This window comes from Anser cygnoides, chromosome 4 (genome assembly GCF_040182565.1).
Source record: "Anser cygnoides isolate HZ-2024a breed goose chromosome 4, Taihu_goose_T2T_genome, whole genome shotgun sequence".
NCBI classification, from domain to species: Eukaryota; Metazoa; Chordata; class Aves; order Anseriformes; family Anatidae; genus Anser; species Anser cygnoides.
The window spans coordinates 76855330-76875604 of NC_089876.1; the positions used below are offsets into that span (position 1 = coordinate 76855330).

The following is a 20275-nucleotide window of genomic DNA, read 5'->3' on the forward strand; positions in this document are numbered from 1 at the left end:
ACAGCATCCCATAATTTCATAGCAGGGGCAGCTGAGGAACAGGCAGGAAATTAGAGGTCCTTTGAATCTGTTGCCCTCATGTTGCCTTAATGTCCCTGGGCACAGGGAGCCAAGACATCCTTGGCATGGGCCCAGCAAGTATTTCATGTTATTCCAAGGATGGACTTGGCTCGGGGGAGTTTCTTTTGTTGTGATTTGCCATGGAGTTTGATTTTTATTATTATTTTTTAATATACTTTGTTTATTTCCATGTCTCTGACACTTTCCAGAGCAGCTCTTTGCACATTGTCAGCTTCAATTAAGGATTTCCTGGGACTGTGTCACTTCTCGCTAAAAGCCTGAAGCAGGCCTGCGCTAGCGCTGCTCTTGGCTGTCACTTGCGGAAACCTTATTCCGTTTTCTGAACTTAAAATTGGAAATGATCTTGGAAATTAAAGGCTGACCATTTGGGGGATAAAAATTAGGATGCATTTACATTCTTGGTAGTTGTCTGAAAAGATCTTTGGATGATGTTCCTACGGTCACATGCGTGTCCCCACCAGCAACGTCAAGACAGAGCAGGGTGACTTTATACCCACCTCTTTTATAGGTAGCCAAAGGGGCAGGGCTGAACTGGTGTGGTAACTCCAGTTCAGACTGAGAACTGAACCCTAACTTAAGGTGAAATCGCTTCAATTAAAAATCAACACCAAACGAATGATAGCAGCTATTAGCGTTGTCCAGGTGACTGACAAGATTGTTGTAATCCTTTTCCAGTTTTCTAGAATGAAACTAAAACAATTTAAAGCCCTCCGAGCCTGGCCAGCACTTGCCAGCTTCAAAACAGTTGTGCTTGTGGTATATGCAGAAGTACCTTGGGGTGAGCTTTCTTTCCATATTCATCATCTTAGACTAGTGGGAAGAGCAGAGAAAAAATATCTGTAGCTTTGTGATGAGGGATCATGGTAGTGGTCTGCACAACCTCCCCTCTGGGGAGGCAGGTCCTTTTTCCCTGCCCCTTTCTGCATAGGGACAACCATGCAGCAAGTGCACTCGCACAGCCCTGGCGTGCTCTGCACTCATTTATTGCTTCTGTGGAATTGATAGCTCCAGCTCTGTTCCATCCCTGGATAAGTATATGAGGTTATTGCTCCCCGGCTGCCTTGGCAGCTAGGCAGCATCTTAGCACAGCTGCTTGCTGCTTCCTTCTCTGTCCCTGCCCCATTGGTGCCAGCTAGGAAATCAGCATATTTCTGATATGGGAGGAATAAGCCTGCTCTTAACTACCTCTATCAGAAACACAGATACCTATTTTTGGCTGTAGCTAGGCTTCAATTTCAGTGTTTATTAAGAGAATATCAATGCTGATAACTCATGTATAACTGCACTACTGCTCTTGACTAGCAAAAAGACACTAATAATCTCTGCTATTTGTTGAGCTAATACATTTGTCACTCCTCATTAGTTTGTAATGGATTTTACTGCTACTGTTGTTTTTAAGGCTTTGGATAAGACACACATATATTTTTGCTACTTAGGACCAGCTCATCCAGATATGTTTTGTAGCTCTTCCCTGAGGGTGGTAATTGTTAGCAGGGAAGAAATCTGTAAGTCTCTTCATAATTAGAATAAATAACCTGTTCTGCAACCTATAGACTTAACGTTTAGCAGAAAACCTCTTGGCTATGGAGGAGGAAAATCGTATTGATGTAAAAAGCATGCTTGAAATCAAGACACATTTACTATCTCATCACTTATGGCCTGCTTTGGCTTAAGATGTCTTATTTAAAATCTATTCTCACTCTGTTTTCATGTCGTCTTCAATCAGAACAAAAGAAAAGCAGAAATGGTTTTAAATGTTAAGACTATGATCTTCAATGCTGGCTCTGTTGCTGGAAGTTAAATTCTTACCCAATCCGTTAAAGGGCACTGGTTTCCCATGTCATATCTAGTTTTGATCACGAGAGGGAAATGGGAAACAATAAAACCAGACATAATATGAAACAGATTTTTAGCTTTCTGCTTGAATTTTTTTTATTTTTTTCCTTTTCCTTTTTTTTTTTCACTTTTGAAAGTATCTGAGTAAGAGTTAACTTGATGCTCTGGAAAAAAAAAAAAAAGACCTTTTCTTTTCTCAATTCCTGATGGAAAACTTTGCCCTTAAAAGAAGAAGCAATATAAATAGTAGTGTGCTATAAGAGTGCTGATGTGGATTGGGTGGCTAAAGTTCCTGGTGGTGGCTGGCGAATATTTCAAAGGGAGACTTACAAAGCTTGGGAGCAGATTCATTTCTAAAAAGACTGAATAGACTGGATGAAACCTATTCTGGAAAGGCTCCTTCCCTGAGACAGTGTGTCTCACTGGGAGCATGTGTTCACTAATTCTAAGTCTTGAATCTCCCTGTCCAGGTAAAACTTTATCTATCCTAAAAGAAAAAAAAAAAAAAAAAAAAGAAAAGAGGCTCAGTAGTCAGAGAATTGTAACTGATGTGAAGAGCAACGTTAATCTATCTCATTATAAACTAAAACAGGAGGCACGAAGCCAAACTGATGTGCCTGATTTAAAACCTACTGAAATGGGCTCTGTAAGTGGAGGAAAAGGGTTAAGAGAGCTGAAGACTGAGGTTTCTATTCTATTGTTTTCCTTTAGTTCTATGTCAAACAAGGTCAAGACTCAGTTTGGTGTTACATTAGCAACACCTTGCTTGCAAGCTTAGCAAGGCATTACTTATAATAAGGTTTTCCAGGCAGAACTGGGCTCTGTTCAATTAATTTGTTTCAATGAAGCGCCACATTGCGATGACATGCAGTAAATGCTGAGTTAGATTTTTAGTACATAAATCATCCAACTGCGTATTTAGAAGTGTCCCTCCCAGCGAGGGTTCACGGGCAGCTCTGCAATTGCACTGACCAACAAGGCAGCCATATCCCAGGCTGCCTGTGCATGCACGGTCATGAGCAGTCTCCTGGAAAATTGGCCCTATGAGACAAAAAGAATTGGACATGTTTTAAAGTTTGAAGTCAGCGATGAAGATTTATCATTCCGCTGTACATTCTTCTGCCTGCAACTGCCTCGAATTACACAGCAGAGGTAAATGAGCCTAGAAAAGAGGCGAAACAGTTGAAAAGCCCTTGAAAGATGTATGTGATTTTGCTGGATTTTTGAGACTTTAGAGATGTCATTTCACAAACTATAGGGTGGAAGTTCAAGGAAATCCTTGCTAGTAAGAGGGAAAAAAACCCTGCAACCTCAAAAACCCAAACAAGACACAGCAAGGTAAAAAAAGGAAGAGGCAGTGGCAAAGGTTGAGGTTTTGGAGCAGTTACACCTCTATCTGCAAACTCCTTCTGAAAGCTGCTGACAGAGCTTTGGCATCTGATCATCTCCTAACTGCTGATTAACATAGCACTGTTTTATATTTAACTCAGGCCGGAGCAGGAGGGGCTGGGGGTGGGGTTGTGCTGCTTATAAGGGGAGTGCAGTGGGAACAATGTTCCTCTGTGTCGGTTCCCTCGGTCTCCCTGCCCAGCTGCACTCCTTTTGATCATTCATGTTTCCTCTAAATGCATGTTATCTTTAATTAATTGAGTGCCTTGCGGAAAGCGAGGTGGGGGAGACAGAGAGAGAACAGCTATAGCTACACAATTAACGTACAAACCAAGTCTGCTGAGTTTACCGAAAGCAAGTGCTGAATTGACTAATAAGCTTTATATGGTTAATGTTTTGCTCTGAGAACAGACCCGGGAGCTGAGATGGAGGACATGGATCTCGAGGATAAGAAGCCCAAGAAGTACTGCATGAAGACAAAGCATGTGGCTATTATCTGTGGCGTTGTGGCCATTGTAGGTCTTGCTGTGGGGCTTGGTGTGGGACTGACCAGACCTAAATCGCAGCAGTCTTCAGCGGAAACAGATAAGCCAAATCAGCCAGATCAGCCAACAACCTCTCCTCCCACAGTGGATGCAGGTTCCTGTCCTCCTAAAAATGATGATACTGGCGAGTGGAGACATTTCAGACTACCCACTTACGTGAAGCCTTTCCACTATGACCTGGAAGTGAAGCCTGAGATGGAGGCAGACATTTACACAGGGACAGTCAGTATTTATATCGCTTTGGAAAAATCTACCACCCACCTGTGGCTCCATCTGCGAGAGACCAAGATTACAGAAAGGCCCACGCTCAAGAAATCCTCAGGACAGCAGATTGCTGTGACTGACTGCTTTGAGTACACACCACAAGAGTACATAGTGATGAAGGCAGAAGCGGAGCTCCCTGTCACTGATGAGAATGACCCTTATATACTCACCCTGAAGTTTCAAGGCTGGCTGAATGGTTCCCTGGTTGGCTTTTATAGGACCACCTACACTGAGAACGGACAGACTAAGTAAAGGAAATTTTCTTTTATTTATTAAATGTTCTTCTCTATTCCTACTTGCTGAGACCTGCTCTATTCCTGTGTCAGCTTCTCAGTCTTGTCTCTCACCAACTTGCTGACATTTCTGGGCTGCTCTTTAATTTTGTCATTCCCCTAAGGAAGATGTTGTATTCAAAATCTTTTGGCTGTTGACAAGAGCGCGCTGGAGAGCTGGGGGCTTCTGTTATTATTTTGAAAATTTGAAAAGCTTTTCCAAACTCTACTGGTCCCAGGTTACCCTTGAGCATTACAAAAGGCTCCCTCAGAGAGGTAGAGGGACTGAGGCCTGTTTTTTAGCTCCATAGTCCAATAAATAACATACAGCTCTCACAACGCACTGGTCACCCCCAGAGTAATAGTTTTGGTGTGAAATGCTCTTGTGATACTTTTCCTGACATTGTGCCTCCTTGATGTTGCAAGCCTGAGGAATATCCAAACTCTGTCCCTTCTGTAGCTGGTTTAAATTATGAGTTAGGGAGATCTGAACTATGAAGGTTATCTCTGACTTGAAGTTTCTCTGCTCCAGCTCTTCTTTTTTAACATATCAGTAGTTATTGATATAAGCTTCTTGTGGTTCGTTTAACCCACTTCACTTCCCAGTTTTGCACCACTTCAAGGGGAAAGCCTGAAAAAGCCATTTCTCAGTGCTCAGGGGCAAAACTTCTCACTTAATGCATGGAAAGGGCACAATACCATCCATTTTACAGTATCTACATTTCTGAAGTGACTTAGGCCAGCCTTTAAAACTAGAAGATAAACTTGGCTAGACTCTTCTAGGGTCTTGTTTCAGGAACACAAAGCCAAACATTGGTCTGTTTTCATGGCACTTTTTTTGCCTTCCTGGGACAACAGTGTCATGAGTGAGAGTTGCATCAGCTTCATTCAACTGCTGGCAGGCAGTGCCAGGAGTAGTAGCAGTGACAGGCACCAGCAGCAGAAAATTCAGGAAGCAGAGAAAAAAGCAAGCACTCATTTTTATGTGTAAACATGGTTATTGGGTCTGTGAAGAAGCCATGGAGGGAATAACTTGAACTCCTGCCAGCTCCTTCCCTCTTGTTCCTCCGTCTAGTACCACTCAGTATTGCTCTGACTTGGAAGGCGTTTTGGTTTCATACTTTGAGCATCTGACGACCCCATGGGAGTTTCAAAGTGTAACCCTTTTGCATCTTTATAAATTGGGGTGTGTTATTTCCATTTTAATGGAAATTTTAATGGTGAAGGAAACCTAGATATTGAATGAATTGCCCCTGGTCTGTCCCAACACCGGAACAGCAGAACCAGAGCACAGGTCTCCTGAGTCACAGAGCAGGAGAGGTGAGTGCTTATCCCTCAGATCCAGACAGTGTAGAAAGACAAGGACCAAGCATCTGCGGGCAGGAAGAAAGGAGAACTTCATAAGCTGAAGAAAGTATGAAGTGAGCAAGAGTTCAAGAGAGTTCCTACTCCTTGGTTTGGATGCTAGGAGATACTGTATTGCAAGGCTGATCCTAGCTGGCAGTCTGCAAATGCTCAGTACCGAAGGGAACTTGAGTGTGTGAATTTGTTTCTTAGGCTTGAGAAGGGTTCTAATAAGTATGAGTGAATGGTGATTTCTGATAGGGTTAAGTTTGTGTAGATAGTCCATTGAGGTGCCAAGAGATGATGTATGTGATAGTGATAAGTAAAGCTCTGAAACGTAAGCAACTACTAGCCAAATTTCAAGATGCTGCTACTTGGCATGAGGGTAGGTGGTAGAAGGGGTTAAGGAAAGGTGGTGAGGGAAAGGTTTTCTTCCTTATTAAAAGTGCATTTTTCCCCTGGCTTTCTACTCAAAAACGATGCTGACTGAAATTAGCTTTTTGCTTTACCTTTGCCTGAGGCAGATTATCACCCTTGCAATATTTCAGCCCAAATAGTTCATTCTTTGTTATACTGGAAGTAAATACAGATTGTATCAGGTAATAGCGAAAGTCAAGAAAGTCTACTAATAGCAGCAGATGCTAGACAGAAGAGGGCTGAGGTGAAAATGAGAGCCAATTTGTAATTAACCAACTCCCCCATCCTTTCTGGGCAGTATTAGAAGCAGTGGGACCTTTTGAGAAAATAAAGGACACTGAAAATTCAGTTTCCAGACCGAGCTTCTCCCCAGCTGTCTATCTGTGAGGGCAAAGGTTTGCCAAAGCATAGCTATAACGACTTTTGTTTACAAAGCGGGCAGAAGTCCAGGTTCTGCTGTTGCTTAGATCCGAATCTCCCACTACATTTTGTGGAAAACATGGAGACATGGGCGGAACATGCCTGCAAGTCCAGGAACCTTTGGGAGGCTTAGGGAGAACACCTCATTTGTGAATCCTGTTCAGACGGATTGCACAATCCCCATTTTTTTAAGGTACTTTTGGACTTGCCCAGAAATGGATCTTGAGATACCTTGGGAACACAACTATTTAAATTGATGTGAGCATGCAGGTAGGGAGCAGGAAAGTAGAAATTTCGAGAATGCAGATTTTAAACAGACCTGCCTAGATCCTCCTGAGAGTGCCTGAATCCAACGGTAAGCACTGGAGTCCTTTTGTAAGGCTATTCCACTGTCTCTGTGCATTGCATTTCTTCATTGATGAAAGGGGAATAACAGTCCTCCCCTACTTTACATGATGCAGTGAGTAAAAATATATCACAACTGTGTTATTTTCAAATATTGAGGAAGGGAGCACAATAAGAGTCTCTGCCTGGTATTATTGATTCTTTTAACTCACTGGTTCCTGAAAAGGAATGTGCTAATACCTTCCTTTATTTTCACATTGGTATTACAGATAAAACAAACATGTCAAGACACCTGATTTTGATTTTGAATTACTATTTGTGACAATGTATGGTTTCCCTTTTATAGGAATTCTCTCCGTCCTCCATAGGAGAACAAAAGGCTTGTAAAAGATACTCAGTTGGGCACATCTCTAACAGATAAGAAGAGTTTCATTTAGGATTTTATTGATTAGATAAAGGCACGGTTGTTGTTGTTGTTACAAGGAAATAGCGCTCTTGCATCTCAAGAGCAGAATTTCTCAGAAGAAGCAATGGATATAAATTTAAGGAAACACTAGGTACAAAAAAAAAAGCATTACTCAGCTCAAGGGGAGCTCTTTTGCAGTAAAACCCTGTGTTTGGGGTGGGAAAAAAATGGAAATTAATCATAGTTCTAAATGCAGACCTGTTTTATTTTGGAAACAACAGCTGGATGCAGTCTCAGCCAGGTCTTCACTCCCTATTACTAGGATATTTACAGCTGTCACCTCAAGTTCACATTTAAAGGTCTGGACATCAACAGCAAGTAGAAGGGTGGAATCCATCAAGCAGCGAAGAAAATCTTATCTAAAAACTACGTTACACAGTTTGGGAGGAAGTTACAACATCTCATGTTTCTAGTGCTACTTGCATGCCATAGCCTGGAGTACTGATCATCTACCCTATTGGAGAGGTAGTGCTGTGGTTTTGCACTGCTGCTGTCTGTCTGCCTCCACAAATAGATGAGGATAGATAATCAGCTTATAAATCAGAAGAGCTATCATAGTGTTATCCGTCTTTAGGAACAAGATATAAATGTGTCAAAATATACAGCCAAATTTTTAAGCAATATATGTGAAGCATTGCCCTGGGGACTTGAAGTTAACTTCATTGTGAAATAGCTTTGAAATCCAACCAAAAGTAGAGAGTTACATCAAACAATTTACCGAGCAAATGAAACTCTATTGAGCCTGAAGTTATGTTAAGGTGAGGGTTCGTTATGCTTTCTGCTCATGAACTACAGAGTTACTATTCCAATGAACATGAATGGTGAGAACCCAGACATATTACCTCATCAGGCTTGTAAATGAACCTTGCTGCTACAAGTTCCTAATGACCAGTTTAGTATTTAACCATCACAAAGAAAAGCCAAGGGCAACAGAAACACTGAAAAATTGGTTGTCAAGTGAGCTTGTAGGATTGCTGCAGATCTGTAATTTATGATGTACACTTTTAATTACATTTTGGAAAGAAAAACTACCTTAATATAGTTGGAGCAGCTGTAGAAGTGCTGTCAAAAAATGCTCAACATTCCAGATTAATTGAAGAAGCATCTGTGATCTCTTTCACCATTAATCACTGAAGAATATGTTCTGCCACTGAATGGTTCATTAATGGGGGAGCCCAATGTCACTGTGAGAAGCAAGCACACAATAGGAACTTTCACAACCTTCATCTTAATTTCTTCTGTGACCCCTTATTCTCTAGTTCTTCTGGTTGTTCTTGTTTAAGTGAGATGGCTTGCTAACCCCCCTTGAGAGAGCTAACATAGCATCAGTTTTGTGCTAGGATGTTTACCTGGACTTCCCATGTTTTCTCAAACACTTTCTTTATTGGAGTCAGAGGAGTGTAACGGCACCAGCAGAAAAGTGTATGTGGTCACTGCAGAGAAAGAAACACATAGGTAGGGTGAATTTTCAGGGGCACTCAGAGAATTCCAAGGTGTCTTCTTGGAGATGCTTAAGACTCCAATCCCAAGATGAACTCTAGATGGTAAACAACACATGGAATTACTTAAGTAAATAGCTCTATATCAGAACCTATATTTCCTTTTATAGATGATACCAACAGCAGTTTATTTTAGGCACAGAAATCAATGGGAATACTCATAAGGAAGGCAAGCAAAAGTTTACCATCCAGGATGGGTCATTTGTATCTTGTTACCTGGCTCCTAAAATATTTCTTGATAAGTAATTGTCTTTAGTTTTTGCTCTGAACCCTAGAGGAAGCTGACGACAGAGTTTGAGGTACATATGCTCCACATGCCTATATGATATCTTCTGCATTTCTGATGTCACCTACTTTTATGAATGGACGAGTACACAAAATATTTGTACTTGATTTTAGTTTGTAAAGTTGCTAAATACTTATGCTTAGAAAGTGCAGATAAGATTTGAAAGGTATGCGGTGAAGGTTTAGAACAACCTGCCAATCTGTTGTTTATTTAAGGAGCATTGCAGCTACTGACCACGAGCCAACAGATGCACGGAAATCATTTCCTTGCTTTGATGAACCCAACAAAAAGGCAACTTACAATGTATCTATCATCCATCAAAACACGTATGAAGCACTTGCCAACATGCCAGTACAGGTATGTATTTCCCAACTCTACTGCCTAAGAGGGATGGTTCTGTAAAGCCACTGGACACAAGGTCCTTGTGCATTCTCAGTCTCTACCACCCTGACGCTGTAAAGCTAATGGTTAATAAATATTCCATGAAATCTGACTGGTTGTTTGGTTAGGACTCCCAGTGACCAGTCAGTACACAAGATAGCAATGCAGAGCCAAATCCAAATCAGAAATGAAATGTGTCTTCTGTCTTCAGCTAGCTGACCCTCTCTTCAGATATGCTGTATGAGCATCCACTACTAACCATAAATAGGTAACAGCAGGCTCTTCAGTCAAACCAGGTGGACTCTGAGAAGAAATGCTCTGAAAGACAGCTGCTTCCCGGATCAGGAGTCTCATAATAATCACTAAAACTGCATTATGTTCCAGTGCAAGAGCCTGCTGATCACAACCTAACAGCAAAGGATCCTGCTAGCAAGAAATAGTCTAAGACTATCGTGTATATAACACAATCTAAAATCCCATCTGTCAGATCATGAGTGTGGACACTTTTCAGTCCACTATGGCTTTAATTTTCTAAATAATCTATTTCTGGACCTGCTAGGTCAAATTCCAAGTTTGGGATGAAATTCAATGGCACCAATTATCTACCTCTGGGCACTCTGGAAGAAGATTGAATGGCTTTCAGCTGAGAGTTTCTAATGAATAGTTTAACTGAATGTGTCATCCAATGTTTAATTTCTAATGACTACGTTCTGAAGTGGGAGATAAAGTGCCAAGTTTAAAAAAAAAAAAGCTTCCAGCCTCCAGGCTGTTGACATTTGCATCTTCCTGATCACTCCCCACCCAGAAAACAAACAAAGATCTGCTTTGCTGTGTACTGTTTTATTTAAAGAGTCCCCAAACTTTAACTATGCATCAGAAATGTGGCTGAGAGAACTATTATTGCTGTGATACAGCTGCCTCTCAGACCCTTTGCAAATTTAAAGCTCTGAACTATTGTTATTAAAAAAAATATGTTTATGATACCTAGAAGAGCAGCAGGTACTTTGATGAACAACACATGAAACAAGAGTGTTTGTGGTACCTTTACACATAGATCTCAGATAAGTGAGGGTATGGATGGGGGGGGGGGGGGGGGGGTAAAACTAGCTGTTATCAAGATTTAGTGGGGTTTGAGATTTGCTTTACATCTCTAGGCGTGTATTTTGTCTCTAAAATGGACATAAAAAATAAGCTTTCGAAGAGCTAGCTACTGCTTGTTAATTAATTTGCTAAAACCCAAGTACAGGGAGGGATACAGATTATCCTGGGTTTGACTAACAGATGACAGCAGAACCCTTTTTCATCTGGTGTGGTCACAAGGTTGGTTGCTCTGTTCTTAGTAGTGAAGGATCTTTGGGGAATCATTTCAATGGATGGAAGTTAAAGTAGTTTGTAAATGTAATGCGCGTTGTGTGTTACACATTCTGTAGTAGTTTTGGTGGTGGGAAGTTTTAGAGTCCATGTGGCAAAATCAGTTCAGCAAAACCAGGATCTTGTATATTTCATTTGCATTTTTCACTGGAGTGAATTTTTTTAAAGCCTTTTTTTTTTTTCACTGAGATTCTGACTTTGTTGAAAGACCAAAAGATACCAAATTAGAGTCAAATAACAAAAAAGTAGATTGTGAATATATCTGTGAAAAGGATTTTTTAGCTCATGAATTCATATCACCAGTAACATGTATGCTTTATTTACATTGTACTTATAACAAATGAATCTCATGAAGTATTGTATCTCTAGAAGAAAGTTAGTGTCTTTTATATACGGCGTGCTTTTCTCCTATTTTAGTCATCCAGATAGAAGCACAAAAATTTATTAGACAGGTGACAGATAATGCATAGCAGAAACAAATTTTCAGAGTACAAATTTCATAGAAAAGGTTGTAGATTTGGTCATACAGTTCACTTGAGAAAACCAGGAATGGTTTTAAATTGATTTAAGAAAATAAAAACTATGATCACTAAGCCTTTTGTACGTTTAAACAGCCCACCAATTAGCAGTGCTAATTTGTGTCTGAGCAAGTTCAGGATAGATTTATTAATTTGGTCTTTACCCTAACTAACATCACTGCACCCCCTGACTCCTGCGTGATGCACATATTTAAGAGGACAGAATCCAGTCTCTTTGATCTGTCCAGAGTGATGTTATTTTATACAACTATTTCAAGAACAAAATGTATTAAAGTACACTGGAAAACTATTGGCAAAATTCCCATGCATGTGAATGGTTTCAAATCCTTGATGCAAAATTAGAACCAGGTAAACTTATTTAGTGCAGAAAAACAAAGTTTCATTTTATGTATTTTGTCTGTTCTCATGCCATCAGCAGTGGGATGCCAGAAGGGGTGAATCTAGAGAGGTGATGTATCATTCCTGGCTAGTTTTAGCCTTCATAAGAACGTTATACTCAATTTTGCATGTGTTTGTAATTTCAAAATCAAATTAATTATTTTTCCATTTCTACAGCAAACTGTACAGGTGGAAGATGGCTGGAATCGGACAACTTTTGAGAAGTCAGTTCCCATGAGCACTTACTTGGTATGCTTTGCAGTGCACCAGTTCAAGTTTGTAGAGAGGCAGTCTGCTAGAGGAATACCCGTAAGTCCTGTTGCAGCATGAACATGGTTCAGATGACAGATGTACAGTGATTTGCATTTTTTTTAATGAATCAGCTCTTTTTATAATACAAACAAGAGTTTTCCCTTTCCCATAATGTATTTTAGGCAGCAGATCAGATTAGGTGTTCACTGTGCTCCCTCTGACCTTGTGTACATAGAGCATTCTGCAGTTTTTCCCTGTCTCCCATCTCAGTGAGATCCCAGCTGGCATCACCCATACAGGCACATGGGTGAGGAAGGAGCACTGTTGCTCTAACCTCATCTTTGACTTAAAGCCCAGAGCCTGAGGGAATGTCCAAATCCAAGGGTACAAGAGATTCACAGGCCCTGGATACAAATACTTTACATTTTTGGGGGGGTTAAAAAGCATGAATCTGTATTACATTTGATGTCTTTCCTATTTACAGTCATGGAGACATAGGACTACAATGCTATGTACAATTGCATGTTGGCTATAATATTCTTTATCTTGCAACAGTGGCTAAAGGTAATTTGCCACCGTACAAATACTTTACTAAACCATACAGAAGTGACAGGGCCTGGGTATTTGGCAGGTGCTCTGATGGATTATGTTTGAATCTGAATCCATAAAATCACAGTAGCTCCTTGGTTTAGATGCAACAGACACAACTGTTCCAATCCAGTTCTGGCTTGGATTCAATTAAAATCTCCTGACGGTGCAGCAGAACAGGCATAAGCAGGTAAGATATTCTACTGAATAGCCGAAAGCCTGAAGAGAATTTGTACCTCAGCCTAAGCTCCTCATTTAGCCTACAACTAGTCTGGGATGCTCAACCCACTCTTGATTATTTATTGGTTTACATTGCCTTTCATCCGAGAGAGAGGGTGATGCGTGCCCTTGCTGCTTCCCCTTCCTTTCCCTACCTGAAAAAGCATGGCACATTCAGGCTGTCCGTCGGTGTGAAAAGCTGCCTTGTATAAAGTTCCGAAGTGCTGATCCTGCTCTTAGCAAAGACTTCCTGACAGAGCGCTGTGCCGAGGCCTCCCTCCTCAACGCCTTTGCTAGCATCGTGCTGTACGCTTGTCTTACTTCTTGACAAACAACTGAGGCTAAATTGCACTTAGCCAAGGAAATGGAGCCTGGCTTGACATAGTGATGCAATATTCTGAGATCCCCGCTGTTTGGCTGAGTAATCTGCAAAACAGGAGAATGTTTTAGGCCACTCAGCCACGCATTTTTGTTAACAAGATGCTGTTTGGCTTGGCTGCTCCACTCATTGTCAAGAACAAAACTGGTTCTTTGGCCTCAACAGATATTCTCTAGAGTTTAGTTATTTAAAAAAACTGAATTTGTGCAGCTCTAGAATCATAGAATCATTTAGGTTGGAAAAGACCCTCAAGATCATCAAGTCCAACCATCAACCAGACCTACCAAGTCCCATCGCTAAGCCATGTCACTTAGTGCCATGTCCACATCTCCAGGGATGGAGAATCCACCAATTCCCTGGGCAGCCCATTTTAATGCTTGACCAACTTCTCTGTGAAGAAATTCTTCCTAATATCCAATCTAACCCCCCCTCCACTGCAACTGCAGACCATTTCCTCCCATCCTATCACTTGTTACCTGAGAAAAGAAACAAAAGAGAGCTTTATAGAACATAGTGTTGTAGAAAAAAAAGAAAAGAAAAAAAATAATGAAGACCTGAATGTTGAAGAAGGCAGAAAACTTCATTTTCTAGATATAAAAATTAGCTTATTATCTGCTCATCCACACCACACTCCAGAATATGGCCATAAGGCCAATACTTGTTTATTTTTTGACTCAAGCAAAGTCATAAAGCACAAAATGTTATTGAGCAGTTGTAGCTTTTCTAAAGAGAAGGGAGTGTTCACTGAAACGTGATAATTAAAGTGTGTGCATGTACGTGTGTGTGTGTGTGTTCGTGTGTGTGTAGAAGTGGGGGTATTTGTGTCAGTATAAAGGTTGCCTGAAGAAACTCCTTCTAGTTGAGGCTTTGGTTATTATATATGTTACTAATGATATTCACTAAACAATGTCTGAGGACTTGCCTGCACTAGAAGACTTTTTTTTTTCTTTTTTTTTTTTTTTTTAGTGAAGTAAACCATAACTGCTCCCTTTCTTTTAGTATGGACATATTTTAGCGATATAAAGTAAATGTATAAGATTGTTTTAAATTAAGGGAGCCACATAAACATCACTAAAAACGATCTTTTTACCAGTAAAAGCAGGTCATCTTTAGAGTTTTTAATCAGATAGTAAGAAAGTCCTTCTCCTAACTAAACACTTCCATGCAAAAAACTTTGAAGTGTTGCCAAGCCATGAGATATTGAGTTGCTGATTGTTGAGAAAAACATTCTATAGTTTGCTATATAAATCGTTAGTAATAAATCATGCACCCAACAGAAATTATCCGTGTAATCCATATATTGCTTGCATAAACAACAGCAACAGCATGCAACTCACGTGATACGATCCACTATTTAAAAACTCTGCCATTAGCTCTGAAAATCATTACCCTGACAAAGACCTTGATGGAATCAACGGTGGAAAATGTGCCCACAGCTGGAAACAACACTCCTGAGCTGATTACCTGTCAGGTACCAAATGTCTGCTTTGGAAAATCACAGAGGAGATTACACAAATGAAACTCAAAGTCGGTTCTAGTGCACGCTAAAGGTTTTGGAACCCATTAATATGGATCAGCTAGGGGACCAAAGATTGCTAAATTGGGTAAAGAGCTTACTGAAGTGGAAATTACGGATTGTAATTGCAAACTGACCCTGAGGGAAATCCCCTGGCTGGGATGGATTCCCAATTGAATTTCATAAGCTTTTTTGGTTTTGCTTTTTTCATTCCATCTTTATTTCTGACCACTCTCCCATCCTCCTCCCTTGTTGGAGGAAGTGTAATTTCATGGTATTGAAATAAATGTGTTAGGCTCAAAAGAGGCTCCTAGAGTAGGCCAGCTCCCTTGCTAAGTTTGGACCCTAAATGCCTGGCTATGAGACGGGACTGAGGAGTAAACAAGCCATGCCAACAACGAGGCGCCAACAACGCAAAAAGATGGATCGGTTACCCCAAAGCCAGCAATTTGACTCCACATGAAGATCTCTCACTTTCCACGCTGGAAATATTGGGGGACAGGGAAGGGGACAGCGTACAGCTCCTGCAAGTGCAGCACTACAGTTCAGGTCTGGGGAAAGAGACCTGGAAATTTTGGGACAAAGAGATTGAGGAAAAGACCCCCCACCCCCAAAAGCTCCATGAGTTCTGAAGGAAAGCCTGGTCTTCCCAATGTGGAGATAACATCTGAAAAGGCTTTCTCAAGCTGTAGGCCTCTTCGTCATGATTATGAGTGCCATACAGACTCTAGTCCTCCTGGGCTTGAGCAGTAATAGCTCATACACCAAACCTTTGGGGTGGAAGGGTCAGCACTCAAGACAATGTTTTTTGCCTTCATCAAAAAATGCAAGCTCAGATACACAAGAAGAGCACAGAAATGGTCAGCCATCGTGCACAGGGATGCCAAACGTGCCTCCTGAAATTGATCTGTTGAGATCAGTCTAAATCAATGAGCTGCTCAGAACAAGCGGATTCCTTTCACTTGTGCTTGTGCAGCGTTTCCTTCTCGAGAAAACCGGACCTTGGGAGAAGGGTGGCTGGTAGGCACTCAGGCCTTGCTCCAAGCTTTGGTGTTGGGAGATGGCTACTGTGAGCTTCTGGGCATGGGTCTTGCCAGTTTTGAAGTTCAGGCATGGTGTAGGAAGCATGCACATATTATGTTGACTTGGTTTCTTCTATGCATGACGTTTGAAAAACCTTTTTGAATAAATAGGTCAGGGAACAGAAGTCATTGCTTAGGCCAATCTCTTAGAGAAAATCTGCAGTGTTATAGGTATGTATGTTGAATGACTTTTCAATGCTTGCCACCTCCTAGTTTCTCTTAACTGAAGATTGCTCTAATTGTCTCTCTCTATTTTACAGCTGAGAGTTTATGCCCAGCCACTGCAATTAAAAACGGCAGAATATGCAGCAAATGTAACAAAAATTGTATTCGACTTCTTTGAAGAGTACTTTAATTTGAGCTATTCTCTTCCAAAACTAGGTGATTATTAGTTTTTCATTTTGTTAACTTACTGTCGTGGTTATGTTTCTCCTACAAGTTCCTGTATTTTGTTGGTAAACAGAGTATGAAAGTGTTTGGTTGTTACCTGCTGATATTATATCAGGATGCTTTAAAATCGTACCAATGTAGTTTGAGATGTTCTTAAGTGTCATGATGGAAGCATTGCTCTCAGCAACAGTTCCATTAGCAGTTCTCAAAAATGAACTGAAGAACTGCTCTTGGCATGGATATTTTAGAGAGTTTTGTGGAAAATCAGGGGAATCATTGGTGACATCAGCAAAGGAACATTATGAGCTAAAACAGAGCCAGATGAAGTTTGAGAAAAACAAGTACCACTTCCATGGGAACTTCTGGACAAAAGTCAGCAATGAGATAAGTGAAGATGCAAATTGCCAGAGAGTATGTCATACTATTTACTAAGCTTAGTGCAAAGTGGGTGTGTGACCATTTCTTAGAAAGATGAATGTGGTCCAGTGTATAATTTGTAGTTACTACTGCTGGGCTGAATAAAGACACAGAGCTTGGGTATAGGATTAAATTTTGCCCATGGTTACAAAATAAGCTACATATATATATAAGCTATATATATAAATATATACATATATATATATAAAAAAGAAAAGTAGTGCATTTGGGCATCCTTTAATTTGGGCTATCTGGTCTCTGGATCTGATTTGTGCAGCTTGAACTGGTAAAGTAGGGAATGTAATCAGAGTTGTGAAAATGTGTTGGAAATGCCCCCTCCTATGACCTCAAGAGGTAATGCAGTCATGTTGATAAACTTACAAGGATCAAGAAAAAAAACAACAACAACAAAACAACTACAAACAAATATACCTAACAGTCTAACCTGTATTAGTTTAGCAACAGATTTCTACCTCCTTTCAAAACATCAGTTTAGTTTACTGGAAATATCTATTTGCGTGTCAACAGTACCTGAGTTTTAGGGAAACTAGATGTTGTCCTTTTGCACACCGGTTCCAGTTAATAACTGGGACTATATCTTAACTGTGCTTCATACCCAAGCTTTCATTTCCATAAATGCCTGATGATTTTGCCACATCAGGGGTCTGTCTGCACTGCAGGGTGGACTGGCAACGCCAGGTCAGCAGTATAAGAGGGCAGATGCTCTTGTAGCTTGTATATTGTTTTTCTGAGAATATCTATTTGTTGGATCACAATTCCTGACTTACTATGTTGTTCCCTCAGTATTAGAAGTCACCTAGATCAAACCTGATGAATCAAGTGTATTTCTGCAAAATATTTAGATATGTTTCACATTGAGTTATGGCTTCTGGCATTGTCATTCCCATTGTGATCCTCATTTTGACTCTCAGTGGAGCCCTGGCCAGACTACCAGCTCAGATTCTATAATCAAGTTGTTTAAATTAAAATGATTAATTCCTGTCTTCTGTTAGGGTGGGGTAAGGGTTGTTTGTTCTATTCAGTTTTAAATCCATCTGTACTTTTTCACTAACTCACACAGAAAGGCTGTGGTCATTATTTGCAGAAGAAAATGCCAGTCCAATTTAGTCCACAGTTCTCATTTAAACCTGTATTGATTACTGACCATGAAGGAGTGACCCCCACAAATTGCCGGGAATAGAAGCAGATGTTGTTCACTGCATGGGGGATTTACTTCGGTTAACATGTCAATAAATATTTTTAATGCGACAGTGTGACAAACAATGACATGCCTCATTATGCTACAGATAGTTTCAGGTGGTTTACTGCCTAGAGCACATCCCCAGACAATACTATTAATTTTGGGAGCCAAAATTAAGTTCTGTGTGATATGCACGCTCCCAGGAGGTGGCACAGCATCGTCTCTCAGGACAGATCCTCAGATAGTGCAACCGGTTGTAGCTCTACTAATCCCAGCAGAGCTTGGGCACTTGCTATGAGCAGCTGTAGGCCAGTCCCCTGCTTCTTAAACACATGTTATAGGCTGCAGTCCACAGCAGTAAGCCTGAACCACATACGGCAAGCAAAACCAGCCATGAATAAGCAGAAAAGAGGGTGATTTAAGTGGCTTAAGGGGTACAGTGGTAACCACATTCTCTTTCTTTCAATGTAGATAAAATAGCTATTCCAGATTTTGGGACAGGTGCTATGGAGAACTGGGGGCTGATCACATACAGAGAAACAAACCTACTTTATGATCCCAACGAGTCTGCCAGTTCCAACAAACAGCGAGTAGCAGCCGTGATAGCTCACGAGCTCGTTCACCAGGTATGTTTTAGGACACGACTCATTTTCAAAGTTCTTTAAATGTTTAGTATCAATTATTTAATCAGGAAAATACTCTTATTAATCACGACTCAGGATCTTCTACGTGTGCTCACACTTTGATTGCAAAATACCATGCTAAAACTGTTCCCTGTTAGAGCTCTAAAGTACCAGAACTACTGCCTTTGAATTTTTCTCAGGAAATTAGATGCTTGGGTCCAGACGGTGAGCCAGCTTATGAAAATCTGTCGAAAATGTCTTAAAGGAACTCATTTGCATGTGCAGATGTCTCTTTTGGGCAAGCAAATAAGGACAGCTATACACTGTGGAGGCTGTCTGAAAACATATCTGTTCAAGCACAAATCAGCAAATCAAGAGGAAGAAACTAAAAATATTTTCAGTGGCACATGAATCATTAGCAATTTCCCCAGTAATATGTAATTTGATAATAAAAGTGATGTTTTAACATCAGGCAAGGCCTGAGTTCCTATTTAAACCCCAGCATTAGGATAATTTTCATCTGGTAACAGGAAGAAATGTAAACAAATGAATGTACTACGTGGAGATGTGAGATACAGAGATATACTTTTACCATTTGGCTAACACTACATCTTTCAATGTTGATAAATTACAGTGGTTTGGAAATATTGTGACCATGGACTGGTGGGATGACCTGTGGTTAAATGAAGGATTTGCCAGTTACTTTGAGTTCCTGGGAGTCAATGCTGCAGAACCAGATTGGAAAATGGTAATTACTTCTGTCTTGTGGAGGGTTGGTGGGGCTGGGGGGAGCATTTTGAAAGGGTGTAAAAATTAGACAGGGATGATGAGGATTTAAAATATATTTATATTTTTAAAATGTAGTGCAATGCAATCTAAAGAAAATGTTGGCTTAAGCTTTTCCACCTCCCTGCGTTGTGGTTTGAAACTAATCAAAGTAAACTTTGAAAAGTTTTTGTCTGCAGGGAAGAGTCATCCTTTTTAACAAGTGTGTGAAGTGTTTGGTTCTTGTTATTGCAAATAATACGTAGGTGGACTCTGGGCAGTGTTAGCAGTTTTTAAAAGGTTGTTCAAAGTCCAGCCCTAGAAGATGGAGAATGCCCTTAATTAGGTAGCTGGACCGTAGTCTCTCTTCACAGGGCCTGCCTTAGGATCATTACTCAACCTGGTGCGGGTTGGGAACCCCAGCCTGTCCCACAGGTTGGGCTGTTTGTCAAGGAGAAAATCAGCTCCCCCTCTATCTGCTGCCAGCGTTTTAAATGTCATTTCCAGTGCTCCAGCTCAAGAGCATGTGTAATCTGCACAATGCAAAAATAGGTAGTGACAGGGGATGTCCTGTGGTACTATGCAGCAAGAACAACTCCATTCGCTTTGCAGAGCTGCAAAGAGGGCAGCCTTCAATATGCATTATGCTCTGAGGAATGATAGCAGCGTGTGAGTAAAGGGAGGTTTCTTGCTCTCTCCTTCCTCCCTTCCCAAACAGATGTGATGGCACTTAGCATTCATATTTCCCCCAGCTGTCCAGGACTAATGATTTTCTGGCTACTAAAAAATACATAACATATGCCCCTGGAAGGAAGCAGGGTAGGTGTTGCACAGGCTGAGCCCACTGGCAAGCCGAGACATCTGGAGCAGGCAGTGCCTACCCTGCGCTTCCCCTGCCTCCCACAAATCGCTCTTCTCAATGCGTTATGTGAGACTTGGGATGAAATCATTCCTGGATCACTTCTTTTGCACTTGAAGTAGGAGATCTGTTGTGCTGCCTATGTAAGCAA

The 20275-nt window shown here is 40.8% G+C and overlaps 1 protein-coding gene across 1 annotated transcript in view; it reads left to right on the forward strand.

Annotated features, from left to right (window-relative positions):
- The first annotated feature begins 3493 nt into the window (after nt 1–3493).
- The window catches only part of ENPEP (glutamyl aminopeptidase), a 34561-nt gene continuing 17779 nt past the window's right edge, over nt 3494–20275 (forward strand). Inside the window, exons 1-6 of the mRNA XM_013185387.3 lie at nt 3494–4363; nt 9380–9521; nt 12011–12142; nt 16130–16250; nt 18349–18503; nt 19135–19248. Coding sequence (XP_013040841.3) covers nt 3732–4363; nt 9380–9521; nt 12011–12142; nt 16130–16250; nt 18349–18503; nt 19135–19248 — 1296 coding nt within the window. The 5' untranslated portion in view covers nt 3494–3731. The remainder of the gene's footprint in view (nt 4364–9379; nt 9522–12010; nt 12143–16129; nt 16251–18348; nt 18504–19134; nt 19249–20275) is intronic.